The sequence below is a fragment of the Alnus glutinosa genome, chromosome 4 (genome assembly GCF_958979055.1).
Source record: "Alnus glutinosa chromosome 4, dhAlnGlut1.1, whole genome shotgun sequence".
In the NCBI taxonomy this organism is placed as follows: Eukaryota; Viridiplantae; Streptophyta; class Magnoliopsida; order Fagales; family Betulaceae; genus Alnus; species Alnus glutinosa.
The window spans coordinates 33,317,827-33,333,569 of NC_084889.1; the positions used below are offsets into that span (position 1 = coordinate 33,317,827).

General features: G+C 34.1%; 1 protein-coding gene across 1 annotated transcript; it reads left to right on the forward strand.

The window, feature by feature from the left end:
- Positions 1-323: 323 nt before the first annotated feature.
- Positions 324-8,011, forward strand: LOC133867356 (uncharacterized). The gene is made up of 5 exons (XM_062304094.1): positions 324-625; positions 1,087-1,147; positions 1,841-1,945; positions 4,682-5,045; positions 7,668-8,011. The coding sequence occupies exons 1-5, from the start codon at positions 485-487 to the stop codon at positions 7,687-7,689; spliced, it is 693 nt and encodes a 230-aa protein (XP_062160078.1). The 5' UTR covers positions 324-484; the 3' UTR covers positions 7,690-8,011.
- The last annotated feature ends 7,732 nt before the right edge of the window (positions 8,012-15,743 follow it).

Below are 15,743 nucleotides of genomic sequence, written 5' to 3' on the forward strand. Positions count from 1 at the left end.
ATAGTCTTATTAGTAAGCTTTATTAATTAAATTCTAAGGATTATTTTCAAAGAACAAAAATTTCTCATTTACTTTAGCATGTAAGAAATTCTAAGAATTATTTTCAAAGAACAAAATTTTTTTCCGATCCAAGACATGTCTCATTTACTATGTAATAAATACATACATTTTTAATAACACGAGAACTGAACTCATGCATATGTTTTTTCAATACAATTTCTTTCAACTTTATTCGTATTATTAAAAAATTATGTATTTTTCAAATGCTAAATAGACATATAAAAGGAGAGGAAAACCTGGAAAACTGTGTGCTATTTGCGAGGGTTATTCACGTACAATTTTACCAAACTGCCCACCAACAGGCTCCAGATTCCAGAAGACTTCTCATTACAAAAAACTCACCGCTCAAAACACAGTCGAAGTACATTGAACTGGAAGAAGGGCGTTGATAACATCACCCGGCGCAAAAGCATCGGCACAAAGAATGGTGGCGACGAACCTGAAATCCGAGACGATGGCCCTGATGGAGAAGAGGAGCGCCATGGAGGCCGATATGGACGCCATCATAGGCCGCCTCTGCCAGCCCGGCGGCCCTGGCCTCTCCGGCGGTCTCATCGATTCCGAGGTGTTTTGTTTATTCTTTGTAAATTTTCTTTTTTGGTTGCCGAGAAATGGAAAAATAATATTTTCTGTTAGTTTTTTTTGTTTTCTGCTTGGATTGTTTGTTTCCGTAATCTGTAGAGCTAAAATTTGTTCGAATTAATTGATTTTTACTAGGACTCCGTTTGGTTGCTGAGAAAATTGAGTAAAAACCAAGGGAACACAATTCGCGTCTCACAATTTATTCCCCTTATATTGTAATAGAATAAAATCTCAACTAGGTGAATGCTAATATTTTTTGTTTCTTTCTAAAAAAAAAAAGTAGTTCTAGTATTCATTGGGAAATATAAGTTATACAGTGCAAGGTGCTGAGGATTTTGCTTACTTGCGACTAAATGGAGTCTTAGAGTATGGGAGTGATTGGTAGTGAATGGAAGTGGTTGTGGATTTTTACAATTTGGGGTTTTGTTGTTCGGTTTGATGTAGGGTTTTCCTCGCTCGGATATCGACATTCCAGTTGTGCGAGCAGAGCGGCATCGTCTTTCTGGTATGATGGTTTTTGTTGTATTTTGATCGAATTGTATCACGAGTCCGCATTATATATATGCAATCTATCTTTGTCTAGAATTATAACAAATAAGTAGGATTATAATGTAATCAGCATTATTAGATTTTTTTGAGAGTATTAATTGTTATGTTCTGTAATCTATTCATTCAAATATATATATTGGACAGTCCTCTATCTTAGTTGTTGTCTGTCATAATTAATTTGAGTATCTGGGTTCTCACGAGGGTTGTGGTGTGAGTGCCATTGTGCATGTTTTAACTTAGGAACTGTTACAAATATTATATGCATAGTCCCTCAAAAATATCAAGGTCTATTGTAAAGCACCTAATTTTAAAGCAGAGTAATAGTATTAATATGGGAGGGCCCTACTGTGATATTGACTATTCTTCATCCAACTTTCTCTTCTTTTTGTCTGTTATATGTTCGTTGAAGAAAAACTAGTTGTGGAGATCACAACTTCTTAATATTTGTAGTCAAGCAATCCTTGTTCAGATTATGTGCAACTGAAAGTGGCATAATTCAAAAACAGTTTGATTTAAGTGAATGCTTAGTATGCAACTGCCTGTTACTGCCATAGCAGCAGTACTAGTGGTGTTGCAATTTCATATTAGTAATTTTTCTGTTTTAATCATTGGTTTTTTTAATTTTTGTTTTCTTCTTTATTATGTGCAGAGCTGCGGAATGATCACAGGGAGTTAACAGAGAAAATAAATCGGAATATAGAAATTCTACACTCGGCAAGGCTTCCTTCTGGGTCTTCACCCCCCAGAGAATCAGGTAACTGGATGAAATAAATGTTATTCTATCCAGATCTGTTGATAGAAATATTTTGAAAAGAATTAGCAACTGATGTTGCTCAGTGAAACTTTATTGGTTGAAGACAGTAACTTATGTATTTTTCTTTTTTATTTTTTATAAGTAATTGAGATATCATTAAAAGCGTAAGGTGCCTTCAGGTACATAGAGAGTATAGAAAAGAAGCCACCTAACTAGTAGAAGCAAAAAGAACAAGACAATCATGATAACTAATCATCAAAAGAGAAACAAAAGCAGTTGTCCAAAGGTGTAGAGTATTGAAAAATAAAAATTTAATCTCGTCCAAAGTACTCTCACAGTCCTTAAAATTATCATTCATTTCCCTCCAAAGACGCCACAAAAGGCACAAACGCACCATTTTCCATTCAGCAACACTTCGAGTGCTGCCAACAGTCCACCAATAAGCATACAAGTCGACTACTCTATGCATAACCTAAGACACCCCAAATTGACTGATGAAAACACTCCACATAGCACAAGCAACCTCACAATGAAGAAAAAAGCGGTTCACAGATTCCCAATTCCTTTTGCACATACAACACCTATTAACCACAATGATGCACTGCTTCCGAAGATTGTCCATAGCAAGAATCTTTTTTAGGGTTACCGACCAAGCAAAAAAGACCACCCTCAACGGAGCATTAGTCCACCAAACACTCTTCCAAGGAAAACAAAAACCATCATTGTGACTCATGACATTGTAACATGATTTAACCCCAAACAACCCTCTTTTGGAAGGGACCCACTACAACTTGTCCTCGCCTTCCCATCTCACTCTCCCTAAATACAACACACTGAAGAACAAGGCAAAGACATCCACCTCCCAGTCTTGAGTTGCTCTAGCAAAGCTCTCGTTCTACTGAAGGGAACCTTTAAGAAGTTCCACATGACCCGCAACAAAAGCATTATTTGTGCATGCAATACCAAATAAACACAGGAAGGCTTTCTTAAGGGCCAAATCTCCACACCATAAATCATGCCAGAATCTAACCCTAGAGCTATCTCTCACCTCTAACCCATCAACTTATGCATATAAAAGGAATTAGATGACATGTTCTCACTTACCAAAGATGTGGAATTTGTAGCCTCCATATGGATATTGAATGAGCAATGGGTTAACTATAGTTTGCACCTGATGAGTGCTTGCTATTGGTGATACCCTTCATTTAGATTTTTGAGCCAATATTCTGAAATATTGACGTACTTATGCAAAGTTTGGATGCTTGCTGTAAGCCAGATGTTCAATGTTTTTCAGATAGGCTTTGTTTTATTTTTTTATTGTCTAAGCTGTGGTTGACATTCCATGGTTTCTTGAAAATTTTGTAATGACTTGCAACTGTTAAGCCTAACAGTAAGCTTTTTATTGTTGGTAGTTGTGTCGTAGACATTCCATGGTTTCTTTGTCTGTTAATTTGAACTACTGATGTGGAACACCCAGCCTCTAATTTTATTTAGGTTTTTAATTCTGTGTATTAATTTATGTTTTATTTTATGATTTATTTATTTTGGTAATTCAATAAATGGGCGTTGCTCTAGGCTATGTTAGGCAAGAAAATAAACTATGTTAGGTAAGTAATAAACGGGCGTTGCCCTAGGGTTTTTAGTCGAGGTCTATTTAAACATGTTTGTAGTCCAATGAAAGGCACTTTTGAGATGGAATAAAACTGTTGACAAATCGGGTGTTGCCCTCCCCCTCCCTTTCTCTCTCTCTCTTCCTTCTTTCTAAGGCTTTCTTTTCTCTTTCTAGGCTTTTTCTGGCTTCTTCTCTCTCTAGTTTCTCTTCCGAGCTTCTTCCCCCCATTCTTTGGCTTCATTCTCTTCTCTCTCCCAGCTTCTCCCTCTCTTTCTCAAAGCTTTCTTCTCAAAGTGCTTTCGTCCTACATCAACTACTCTTTCTGAATTCTAGTCTGCAGTTTTGTCTCGTAGTGCACGTGTGTGCATTCACATATGGGGGCATGATCATTAGTCTTCTTGTTTTTTTTTGATTCTATGACATGTCTAATTCAATCACTTGTAATACAGATTATGTGTTTTGCAGAAACTACATATATTTTGTTCTTTATGTGCTTCAAAATGATGTCAAAATGGTTTTACAGGATAAGAAAATGGTTTTTCACTGTTTCACTTGGAGATGGAGAAATTTATTTATTAATGCATCTTACTTGATCAAAGTCTGCAATTCGGAAAACCTGTTTAATTTGCATTTGAAAGTATTGTATGTATCTAGCTTGACATGGTGAGCTACTGTTTATGGTAGGGTTCACCTGTTTAGCCAAGGCAGGTTTGATTCTGGTTGCCATTTTTTAGTTTTAAATGCCCACATCTAGTTGTTAACCATTATTGTTTGCTGGTTATGGATTTTTCATTTATCTCAAATATAGGGTACATCTTTAATCTATCAATATATAACTGAGAATGGTTTTCCTTCTGAACTGTGAAGTTCTCTAACTTCTATTTTTTTATTCTTGTCTTTGTAAAACTGGGGCTCAAAGTATTGTGTCTACTAGAATGAAGAAATGATATTTCCCTGTTCTTTTCTCTCTTTGTAGCTAGATTTCTCTTGTACACTTTCTATGTACTCGGGTTGCGCCTTTTGCTTTTAATGATATTTCGATTACTTACAAAAATAAAATAAAAAATGAAGCAGTGATATCTTGTATGCAACAAATTGACTCCCTTTTTTGCCTGATATGCAAGGGAATGATGATGGGTTAAACAACCAAAACTCACCATTTGTTAGTGCTGTTCCATCTGCATCATCACACAATGTTCTTTTGAGAGAATCTCCCAATGCTATGGATGTGGATCTGATTGTCAGTATACCGTATGCAATTGTTGACGAAATAGCTGATGCATCACCAGCAGCAGAGGATGGTTTACAGCTGGGAGATCAGATTGTCAAATTTGGGAATGTTGAAGCTGGCGAAAATTTGTCACAGAGGTTGGCGTCTGAAGGTCAGACAAATCAAGGTCGTGCAATACCTGTAGTAGTTAAGAGGCAGGGTGCACTGATCAACTTAACAGTGACACCCAGAACATGGCAAGGCAGGGGACTTCTGGGGTATGTCTGCCCTCTCCTTTAGTTGTGCTCTACTCTATATAAATTTCAGTGCAATCTTATTTACAAATGCCTTCAGTCAAAGAGTGCTGGTTATCATTTCTCAAAATGTTAATATGTCCTGTAAGCAATTACAATAAATAAAACTTTTCTTCTGGAATGATTTTAGTGGCTTATTTAGGATTCATTATAATAGAGTTACAATACATAGGGAAGATGATGATATATTATCATGTGGAATAGATATTCAGAAGATGGTGATATCATTGCAAAATTGACAAATATATTTCCTTAATAATATAATACGTAGAGTAGTTAGCAACAAAAAATGAAGAGAGGTTGTTTTTTGTGGCCGACTATACTTGCAAGTTCAAATCTATTTCTATATGGAATGAAGTTATTGAGAAGGTGGAATGAAGGTTAGCTAGTTGGAAGAAACTTTATTTATCCAAGGGTGGTAGGGTGACGTTGATTCACAGTACTCTTTTTACCATTACTACGTATTATTTATCTTTGTTCCCTATTCTTGTGAGTGTAGCTAAGAAACCGGAGCGGCTTCAAAAGGAGTTTCTGTAGAGTGGTATGGGTGATGAGACTAAATTTCATTTAGTCAATTGGCATCGAGTTTGTACTCCAATCAAGGTCGGTGGACTGGGAGTTTGTAATGTTATTAATTTTAATCAAGCCTTATTGGGGTAGTGGATTTGAAGGTTTTCTCAGGAGCGCGATGCTTTGTGGAGATTGGTGATTGAGGTGAGGTATGTGAGTGTGAGGGGAGGTTGGTATTCATTACTTCTTGTGACGGGGCCTTATGGTGTCAGTGTTTGGAAGTTTATTCGCGGGGGGGGGGGGGGGGGGGGGGGGGGGGATAATGTTACCAAGTATTTGCGTTTTGAGGTGGGTGATGGGTCTCATATTCGCTTTTGGCATGATTTATGGTGTGGGGACTGGCCTCTCAAGCTCTGTTATCCAGCTTTGTACACTATTGCGCGTTCTTCTGATGCTTGGGTGGGGGATAATTTTTCTGTGGTAGGAGGCGTGGTTCATTGGAATGTTCTCTTTAAGTGCTATGCTCAGGATTGGGAGGTGGAGATGGTGATGTCCTTCTATAAACAGTTATACTCTATTCAGGTCCGGCATGGGAAGGTTGATAGGGTGGTGTTGATTCTTTCTAAGAGGAGGAATTTTGAAGTAAAGACTTTCTATAAAGCATTAGTTTGTCACGAGACGGCTTCTTTTTCTTGGAAGGGTATATGGCGTGTTAAAGGTTCAAAGCGGGTGGCATTCTTTGTTTGGACAGCGGCTTTAAGAAATATTTTAAACTCATGGCAATTTGCGTAGGCGTGGTATTGTGGTGGTAGAGTGGTGTGTTATGTGTAAGAAGCATGAGGAATTCGTTGATCACCTTCTTCTTCATTGTGATGTGGCATGGGTTGTTTGAAGTTCTTTTTATAGCTTGTTCAGGGTGGAGTGGGTTATGCCTAGTAGTGTCTTGGATTTATTGAGTGGTTGGGGCACTTTGCTGGGTCGTGGTCCTGTTAACCGTATTTGGAAGCAGGTTCCTTTATGTGTTTTGTGGAGTTTGTGGCATGAGAGCAATTCTAGGCTTTTTGAGGATGTGGAGGTACCGGTTAAGGCTCTTTGTAGAAATGTGCTTAATATGTTATATCTTTGAGTATTGGCGCATAGCCTGGGGTAGTATGTCATTCACGGATTTTTTACTTTTTTGTTCGTTTCTTTCCTCTGATTAGGGACATTTTTGTATACTTCCTGTGTATTAGGGTTGCGCCCCTCTATGCTCTTTAATGAATTCTTACTTACCAAAAAAAAAAAAAAGAATTGGATAGTTTTTTTTTTTTTTTTTTTTGACTGGGGGTCCAAGCAAATAGTATGTTAATTTAGTCCATGGCTAGCAAACAAATTTAATGCAATTTAGTCCATGGGTGACCCTTTACGCTTTAAAGAATTGGCTGGTGATTGTTCTTTCTGTTATTTATTTTGTGAAGAAATCTCTTGGTGACTTTATGCAAATTTCTCTGTTCGTTCTTTTTAGGGGTTTTCTTGTATACTTCTCGTGTATAAGGGTTGCGCCCCTTTGCGCTTTTTAATAAATTGCAATTACTTATCAAAAAAAAAAAAAACATATCCCCAACGAAACAAACTAAGGGAACACTTCTAAGCATTCAAATTCACATTTCTTTAAAATTGCTCTGAATGCACTGTATGTTTTAGACTGATTCCCAGCTTGCAAATATTGCTTGGAGACATTCCTTTCTTATTTTTCTTCTGTTTATTTTGGCAATTGTAATTCCTTTAGTTTCTTGGCATTGGTTATGCCATTTCGATACTATGCTATTAATGTTCAAGATGCTTTTGGAGTATAAATTCAAGTACTAGTGTTCCCAGCATCAAAATACTCAGAAATGAAACATTGACCTTGTGATCTTGCTGAAATACCTGTATATATAAGAATGGACTGTTACTTATCCTATTGCACGGTTTGGTCGATGAGTAGATATATTCTTTTTTAAATTTCTTTTTAGTTATTTCTATCTTTTCAGTGGCCAGAGGGAGCATGCTACCCATGAACTCACTAACTATTAGGTTATGTTTGGATGCTTGCAGATGCCATTTCCGGCTCTTATAATATCAGTTCATTACATGGAGGTGGAACTGCAGAACTTGGGAGTTAAATTTTGTGTTGTATAAGATGATAATATCATGTAGACCGTTGTCTTTTTAAAGACAATTTGCATATCATAACTAATGTTGATTAACTTGCATTCTGATGGACTCCGGGACATTGAACTTTCTGTAGGGTGTCTTTGATGTCCTAGGGTTTGATTTGTGCAATTTGTTTCACCTTTTCTTTCTCCCCACTCTTTTGAGGGAGTCCCATTTGTTTTGCATAGCATTGTAAGGTAAACAATTCTATCGTGGGGGCACTAAAGTAAAGGGAGATCTCACCACACTGATGGCATGGATTTTATTAGAGTTTTTAAGAATTCTTGCTTACCTTTTTTAAAAAAAAAAATCGATGCCCAATGATGATCTCTTTCATTTTCTGTCATGATTGTTTTTATTTTCTGCAAAGACCCTTTTATGATGACAGAGAATGGAGTTATTTAATATGCCACATCCGAGCATATCCATTGTATTACTATTGTCTTTTCATGTTGATGGATTGTATGCCTTTCCCTATCTGCCTCTGTTGATTCTGTTTTCTGTTTTTATTCATAGCTCACGGGTTAAGGGAAACCATCGTCCCAAGAAGTAGATCTTGAAGATGGATTTGCCCCAATAGTTCAAGGACTCTCTCTCTCTCTCTCTCTCTAAAAAAAAAGAAAAAAGATGAGTAGGAAGTGAAACTACCTGCATTTGATTTTTTGATTTTTTTTTTTTTTTTTTAATTAGGAATAATACTAGAGACCACACTTTCATTTCACTGCTATCCGATTCTGTTGATGTTACAGTGTCAATCAATCATTGAATTTTATTTTGTGTAACAATAGTTGATTGGGAAACAGATCCTCCCCATTTCAAATTAAACGGGGAGGAGCAGGTCCCTTATTTTATATGAGGCAAAATAGTCATTTCACCTTTTGGGACTATTTTACCCTTTATAAAATAAGGGATTGGCTCCTCTCAATTTTATTTGAAATAGAGAGGACCCTAATACTAGTTGATTGGTGTTGCTACATCAACAGGGTGAGGTAAAAGTGTGGCTTTTAATATTACTCTTTAATCAATCATGGTGAAGAAAAACCTTGTACTTGTGGTATTTCATAAAATTATTATTACATTTATTCAGTAAAGGGTAGATTACAAAAGTGTCACGGGTGTTCGGTTTCACATTGTTTATTATTTTGTGAGATTGAGCTTCGTAAATAATTTTAGAAAGTTTAAATTACAATGCCAGTAATCATTTTCTGGATTGTAAAAGCAAAACATTGCTTTGCACATAAGTATTGGAAGAAAGTTTCCCGTCTGTTCATCATAAATTAATTTTTTAACTTCTTAACAGTGAAATTCTTTCTTTTCACACATGCAAGTGAGTTTTCTATTTGGGTTTATAATAAAGTCCCAATTAAGAAGTACCAACTAAGGGTCATAGGTTTAAAAACAAAGTGCCTACTGTTCTTGCTGATTCAAAGCTGATTGGGTTCTTCGATAGATTTGTTTTCATTCATCCCTCAGTCGTGTACAAAGTTAAGGTTTCTCTCGGCTTTGTCTGTTAATGCTTTTTTTATTTTTGTTTTTATTTTCAAAATAAAAATATTAATAAATAACCTAAAATACAAAATACTTATAAAATATTCAAAAATATTTTTATATTTATGCCACATCAAAATGCTTTTTTAAACAACAAAAAAAAAAAAATCATATAAAAAGCATTAACAAATGGAGTGTGGCCACTGACTAGTTTTCTTTTGTACCCTTAATGCCGTGTACTATGGACCTATGGGTTTCCCTCAAACTGGGTATTGCGTATGGAGAAAGAAAGGAAAGTTGTTTGGGCTTACTCGGCCAACTCGGATTCAGAGCTAATGTTTCTTTAGAATAAGCCTTTTTTTTTTTTTTTTCCTGAGAAAATAATAGAACAAAACAAAACAAACAACACTAAAAGGAAGGAAAAGAAAAGGAGAGGCGTGGAGGTTAATATATAGGGCCTACAACAATAGGAGGCAATGAGGAAATTCTTTTATATTGGTTAATAGAGACGGTTCATCTAGCAAAGTTTTGTGCAAATCAGACCATCAATTTTTCCGAAAGGCCCAAATTGGATTTGTTTGATAACTTTTTCTTTTTTCATTTTAAAACAAAAAATATTAACAAACAATTCAAAATACAAAATACTATGTTGGAATTGAGTCGTATAGCTTCTCATCTGTTATGGCTCGGCCCCTTTATGGCAGATATTGGTGCACAAACTCCTTTCTTCTATATTTTCAAAGAAAGAGAATTCATATATGATCTATTTGAAGCTGCCACTGATATGAGAATGATGCATAATTATTTTCGTATCAGAGGAGTAGTGGCTGATCTACCTTATGGCTGGATAGATAAATGTTTGGATTTCTGCGATTATTTTTTTACAGGAGTTACTGAATATCAAAAACTTTCACAAACCTCCCTTCTTCTTTTCTATTGCAATTTAAAACTGTTTTTTTTTTTTTTTTACTTTTTTGTTATGTCAAAAACACTTTTCAAACAAAAAGCAAAAAACATAATCTAAAAAGTATTACTAAACAGAATCATCATCTTATCCTTTTTAAAATACTTGGAAAAAAGAAAAAGAAAAAGAGACCGGTGTAAAGATTTTGACAATTAAACTAATTTGACCAAAGATGAGATACGAAGAGTGAAAATAGAAGTTAATGATCTTGGAAATCTACCTGCTTTGACTCCAAGGGCGAGAACAAAGGAAGTGGGTGAGTAAATAAATTGATTAAACTTCTCAAAGGGGATAAAGTAAAAATTAACTGTGATTAGCTTTCCAGGTGCTTCTCCCCTATCCCCATCATGTGCTACTCCAATATCTTCCAGATTTTGAAGGCCTCCTCTTGTTAATGCTTTTCATATGGGACTTAAATTTCCTTGAAATCAGGATGGAGAAATTTCTTTTATTTCGGTTTATAAAATTGTTATGTGTTTTTGAAATATATGAGAAAAACGTGCTTTTTTTTTTTTAAGTTTTATTAAAAAAGTAGACTGTTATATGACTGTCATACAACTAGCAATCATAAAATAGTATGTGGTCTACTAAATATCATAACTTATTAAAAAATCTTATGTTTCTCACATGTTGATTAAAAAGAGTACTACTTCTCTTCGTGCCTATTTCACACATGCTAACGTAGCATATTTTAAGTGGCTGATATAATTGTTTTTTCTTTTTAAATATGGAAGTCACTTAAAACAAATCACATCGGCTCGTATGAAATAGATGTAATAAATAAGTATGAAGAGTAAGTAAAATTACTCAATTAAAAAATCTTGTGTTTTCACGTATTAAGAGACACATGACAATTTTATCAAATGTGTTTGAGAAAATTATTTCAACCCAGGTCGGAGGAAATTCTTGAGAGTGCGTTTTGTTTTGTTTGAAAAATTATTTCGATATAACAAAAATTTAGTTTTAAGTTTTTCGTAAATATTTTATGTTTTGGGTTCTTTCTAATAAAGAGAAGAGAAATGAGAGGTAAAAAAAAAAAAAAAGACCAACAAAAAGATAAAAATGACCATAAATTTTTTTCAATATTACAAAAATGTCCATATAAATTCAGAAAAAAAACTATAATTTTTTTTTTAAAAAAAAAAAACATAAAAAAAGAAACTGAAAATTATAATTTTTTTTATAATTAATAATTTTTATTTTTTTAAAAATTAATAATTTTATGAAGGGTATTTTTGTCACTAAAAAAAATATTAACAAGTTTTGATAGTTTAAGGGTGGACGTTGACACAATTAACAGTTTCAAGAATATCGACAATGAAATAATGGTCCGAGAGGATTACGTTTACTTTTTTTCATAAAACAATTACAAACAAACTCTCTCTCTCTCTCTTTATATATATATATATATATATATTTTATTATTATTTTTTTGTCATGACTCGAACTTACGACAAATGATATACCTTTCTTTTCACTTTTGTTCATTCACTGCTTAGCTTTTCTTTTTCTTTTTTTCACTTTTGTTGTTTCACCAGACTGAGGATTAGTCAATCAGATCATCAGAGTTCACAGGGCATCTTCACTTCCAAGGCTCCAAAAATCTTGATGTGAAACCTCAAGGAACATGGGTGAGAATCTGTCTATTTTTTTTTCTCAAGAAAAAGCATGACATAAAGATTAAAAGCAAGGGAATAGAAAAATGGATTGAAAAACTGTGATTCTAATTTTACTAATAAATCTAAAACTGTAAACAACTTTAAAGGAAGAATACTTGAGAGTGATGACAACTAGGAGAACTTCTCTTTTCCTATTTGGGGAACATATCCCTTGTGATTTCTATTTTGAGTAGACTTTGAGAATAAAACCTACCTTTCTCATGATTTTCTTTCTTATAATCTTCCCTTTGTGGTTTGCGCATATTTGATACCGACAAAGTTTTGCTTTAAATTAGGTTTAGAAGTAGATTTTTTAACTCGGTATATTAAATTGACAATGTAATTCTTCCATGCCTTTCTAATTATGCAGGTAAAAATTATATACTTCGTTATTTCTTTAAAAATGCAATGAAAATCACATGTTTTAAGGATATATATATCAATTTAATAGATTAGTTCTTCCAACTAAATTTGAAGGAAAACTTTGTTCGACACCGATAGTTCCTGAACAATTTTTTAATTTTTAATTTTTTTTACCAGGAAAGAGACAGTTCTAAGAAATTCAAATTGGAACTGTATTGCTCCCAAATCCAAAGACAGAGACCTTTCCGTTATTTTCGCCCGTGGGGAAACAATAAAAAAAAAGACCCATATGTGAATAGTGCAATGCTGATCACAAATGGGTGAAAAATTTATTTTACATTTAGTTAACATAATCTAATGGAGTGTGTTTTTAACTTTTTGTTTAGCTATGTTAGCCTAAAGTTATAAATAGTTAACCCATTGGAAATGCTCTTAGGCTCTTAGCTTCGTTTTGTTAATATTTTTTGTTTTTTTTTTAAAAAAAAGTTTTTTGTGTGACATAAAAGAGGTGAAAATGGTTTTAAATGTTTTTGTAGTTGGTTTGTGTTAATGCCTTTATTTTAAAAAGAGAAAACAAAATGAAAAAGAAGAAAGTGTTATAAACAAATGAATTAGAACAAAATTGAAGCTACTTACAACTAGCTATGCTATATAAAACTTAATTTTATTTCTTTAAATTCCAATAATAGACTTGTTCAATCTATTTATTTATATCATAAGTATCTAATTATTATATGATGCCATATAACATATACTATATTTGTATATTGTGTTTTAAAATAAGGTAAGACCAAATGTACATCCTACGCAAAACTAAATTAGGATCAAAATTACTCACCATAAATTGTACTTAAAAGCATGTAAAAGAGTTGACTATCCAATAATCGAAATCTAATTGCATTTCACACCAACTAAACTCACTATATGATGCGCATGCTAGCAGCCTAGCACTCCACCAACTAAAATATGGCATGTAATTATAGGGGTTAAATAATTAATTGGTACCTGAGTTTTACGTTTTTAAATTTAGTACTTTAGTTTTGTTTTATATCATAAGTGATACTTGAATTAAGGGTAAAAACCCATTTGGTATCTATGTTAAATTTTCCGTCCAAATTTTAACACATCGTCATTTGTCAATCACTGAGGTTGATATGTGATACTATATTAAATAAAAAAAAATTAAAATTGAAAAAAAGAAAAAAGAAAAAGATGAGGGGTGGCTCAGCCACCCCTTTTGCCCGGTTTAGGGCGATCAAACCACCCCATGACAAAAAAAAAAAATTTAAATTAAATTAAATTAAATTAAATTAAATATTAATAATAAAATAAAATTTAATGGGTTTTGACCATCAGCCACCCCCTTTGCCCGGTTTAGGGCGATCAAACCACCCCATGACAAAAAAAAAAAAAAATTAAAAAAAAAAATAAAATATTAATAATAAAATAAAATTTAATGGGTTTTGACCATTTGGGGTGGCCGAACCACCCCCATGGCTACTCCCAAGGGTAAACTCTCAAATTTGTTTTGATGGGTTTGGCCCTAGGGGGTGGTTCGGCCACCTCCAGACAGGCCGCCCTGGGGGTGGCCGAACCACCCCCATGGCCCTAGGGGGTGGTTCGACCACCCCCTAGGGCCAAAACCTATAATTTTTTTTTTCTCCCATGGGGTGGCCGAACCACCCTCATGGCCGAACCACCCTCCATGAGGGTGGTTCGGCCACCCCTCTTCTTTTTTTTTTTTTTTTTTTTTTTTTTTTTTTTTTTATATAGTGCCACATGTCAACCTCAGCAGTTGACACGTGGCGATGCGTTAAAATTTGGACTGAAAATATAAGAGAGGTACAAATGAGTTTTTACCCCTAATTCAGGTACCACCTATAATATAAAACAAAACTGAGGTACTAAATTTAAAAACACATAAAACTTAGATACTAATGAGATATTTAACCCTAATTATAATAAAGAAGTATTTTGCTTTTAAGGTCCATTAGTCTTATAAGGACTGGATTCTTTCTAATTAGGGTTAAATATATTTTAGCCTCTCAAACTACTATCCTTTTTTTGGATGGCCCCCCAAACTACCAATGCTTAGATTCTGACCCCCTAAACTACCACTTTCTGATTTTTTGGCACCATCCGTCCATTTATGCCGTCAATTCTAACAGAAATTGGGTCATGTGCACGGCACGTGACCTTTTTAGTCCAAAAATTCGAAAAATACCCCTCATACACTTTGAAATTCTCACGGTAAAAGGAGAGGTATTTTCGGGTTTTTGAGCTAAAAGGGTCACGTGCCGTGCACATGATCAAATTTCTGTTAGAATTGACGGCATAAATGGACGGATGAGGCCAAAAAATCAGAAAGTGAAAGTTTGGTGGGCCATCCGGAGAAAGTGTGGTAATTTGAGGGACTAAAATATATTTAACCCTTCTAATTATTTGTCCTTTACAATCGGATAGACAATTATAATGGGTTTCAATAAGACTCACATATTTAGTCTCATTGAAGATTTCTCGCAATTATATAAACTCCATGCAATTTAAGCACGAAAATTGTAGAAAATTGAAAACTCGATACACTAAATTGAGAGGTTTAAAACTTTGAAGAGATCTGAAAGAAATTACAAAAATGATAAAAATTCAGGAGAGTTGAATTAAAATTTTCCCTTTAGATTACCTAGAGTGATTTTTTTACTCAAGAACGAATAAGATGGCTTTGTCTCTCTCTAGCTAAATCCAATATGCTTTCTAGCAACCCATAAAAATATCCTTTATCCTATTGATTCATTAAATTACCACAAATCTCATACCTGCCTCATTAGATGGTTCATTAAATTAATCACCACCCACATTAACTATTTATTATACATAAATCTTCGGGTTGACAATTCTAAGTAGACTTTAGAATTTAGATAAACTAAGTGCTACACTTACTAATTTTTTTAACTTCTTTTAAAAAATTTGATTTCTAAATGATGTGTCAATTATGATTAAAATTTACTATTTTTAAAAAAGTGGACAGAAAAGAGCAGACGTAAGAACTCGGGTCAAGGCTCAGCGTAACTAAGAGAGCCATCACTTGGGAATGGAGGGGTTACCGTCTCATCGGACGTTGACACATAACTTGTATCATAAGTATCTAATTATTATATGATGCCATATAACATATACTATATTTGTATATTGTATTTTAAAATAAGGTAAGACCAAATGTACATCCTACGCAAAACTAAATTAGGATCAAAATTACTCACCATAAATTGTACTTAAAAGCATGTAAAAGAGTTGACTATCCAATAATCGAAATCTAATTCCATTTCACACCAACTAAACTCATTATATGATGCGCATGCTAGCAGCCTAGCACTCCACCAACTAAACTATGGCATGTAATTATAGGGGTCGAATAATTCATTGGTACTTAAAGTTTACGTGTTTTTAAATTTAGTACTTCAGTTTTATTTTGTATCATAGGTGGTACCTGAATTAAGGGTAAAAACC

Excerpts from the sequence above, each read along its gene's own strand:
- LOC133867356 (XM_062304094.1), top strand. The coding sequence starts at position 485 with ATGGTGGCGACGAACCTGAAATCCGAGACGATGGCCCTGATGGAGAAG. Across the intron at positions 626-1,086 it reads GCGGTCTCATCGATTCCGAG|GGTTTTCCTCGCTCGGATAT; the intron begins GTGTTTTGTTTA and ends GGTTTGATGTAG. Across the intron at positions 1,946-4,681 it reads TTCACCCCCCAGAGAATCAG|GGAATGATGATGGGTTAAAC; the intron begins GTAACTGGATGA and ends CTGATATGCAAG.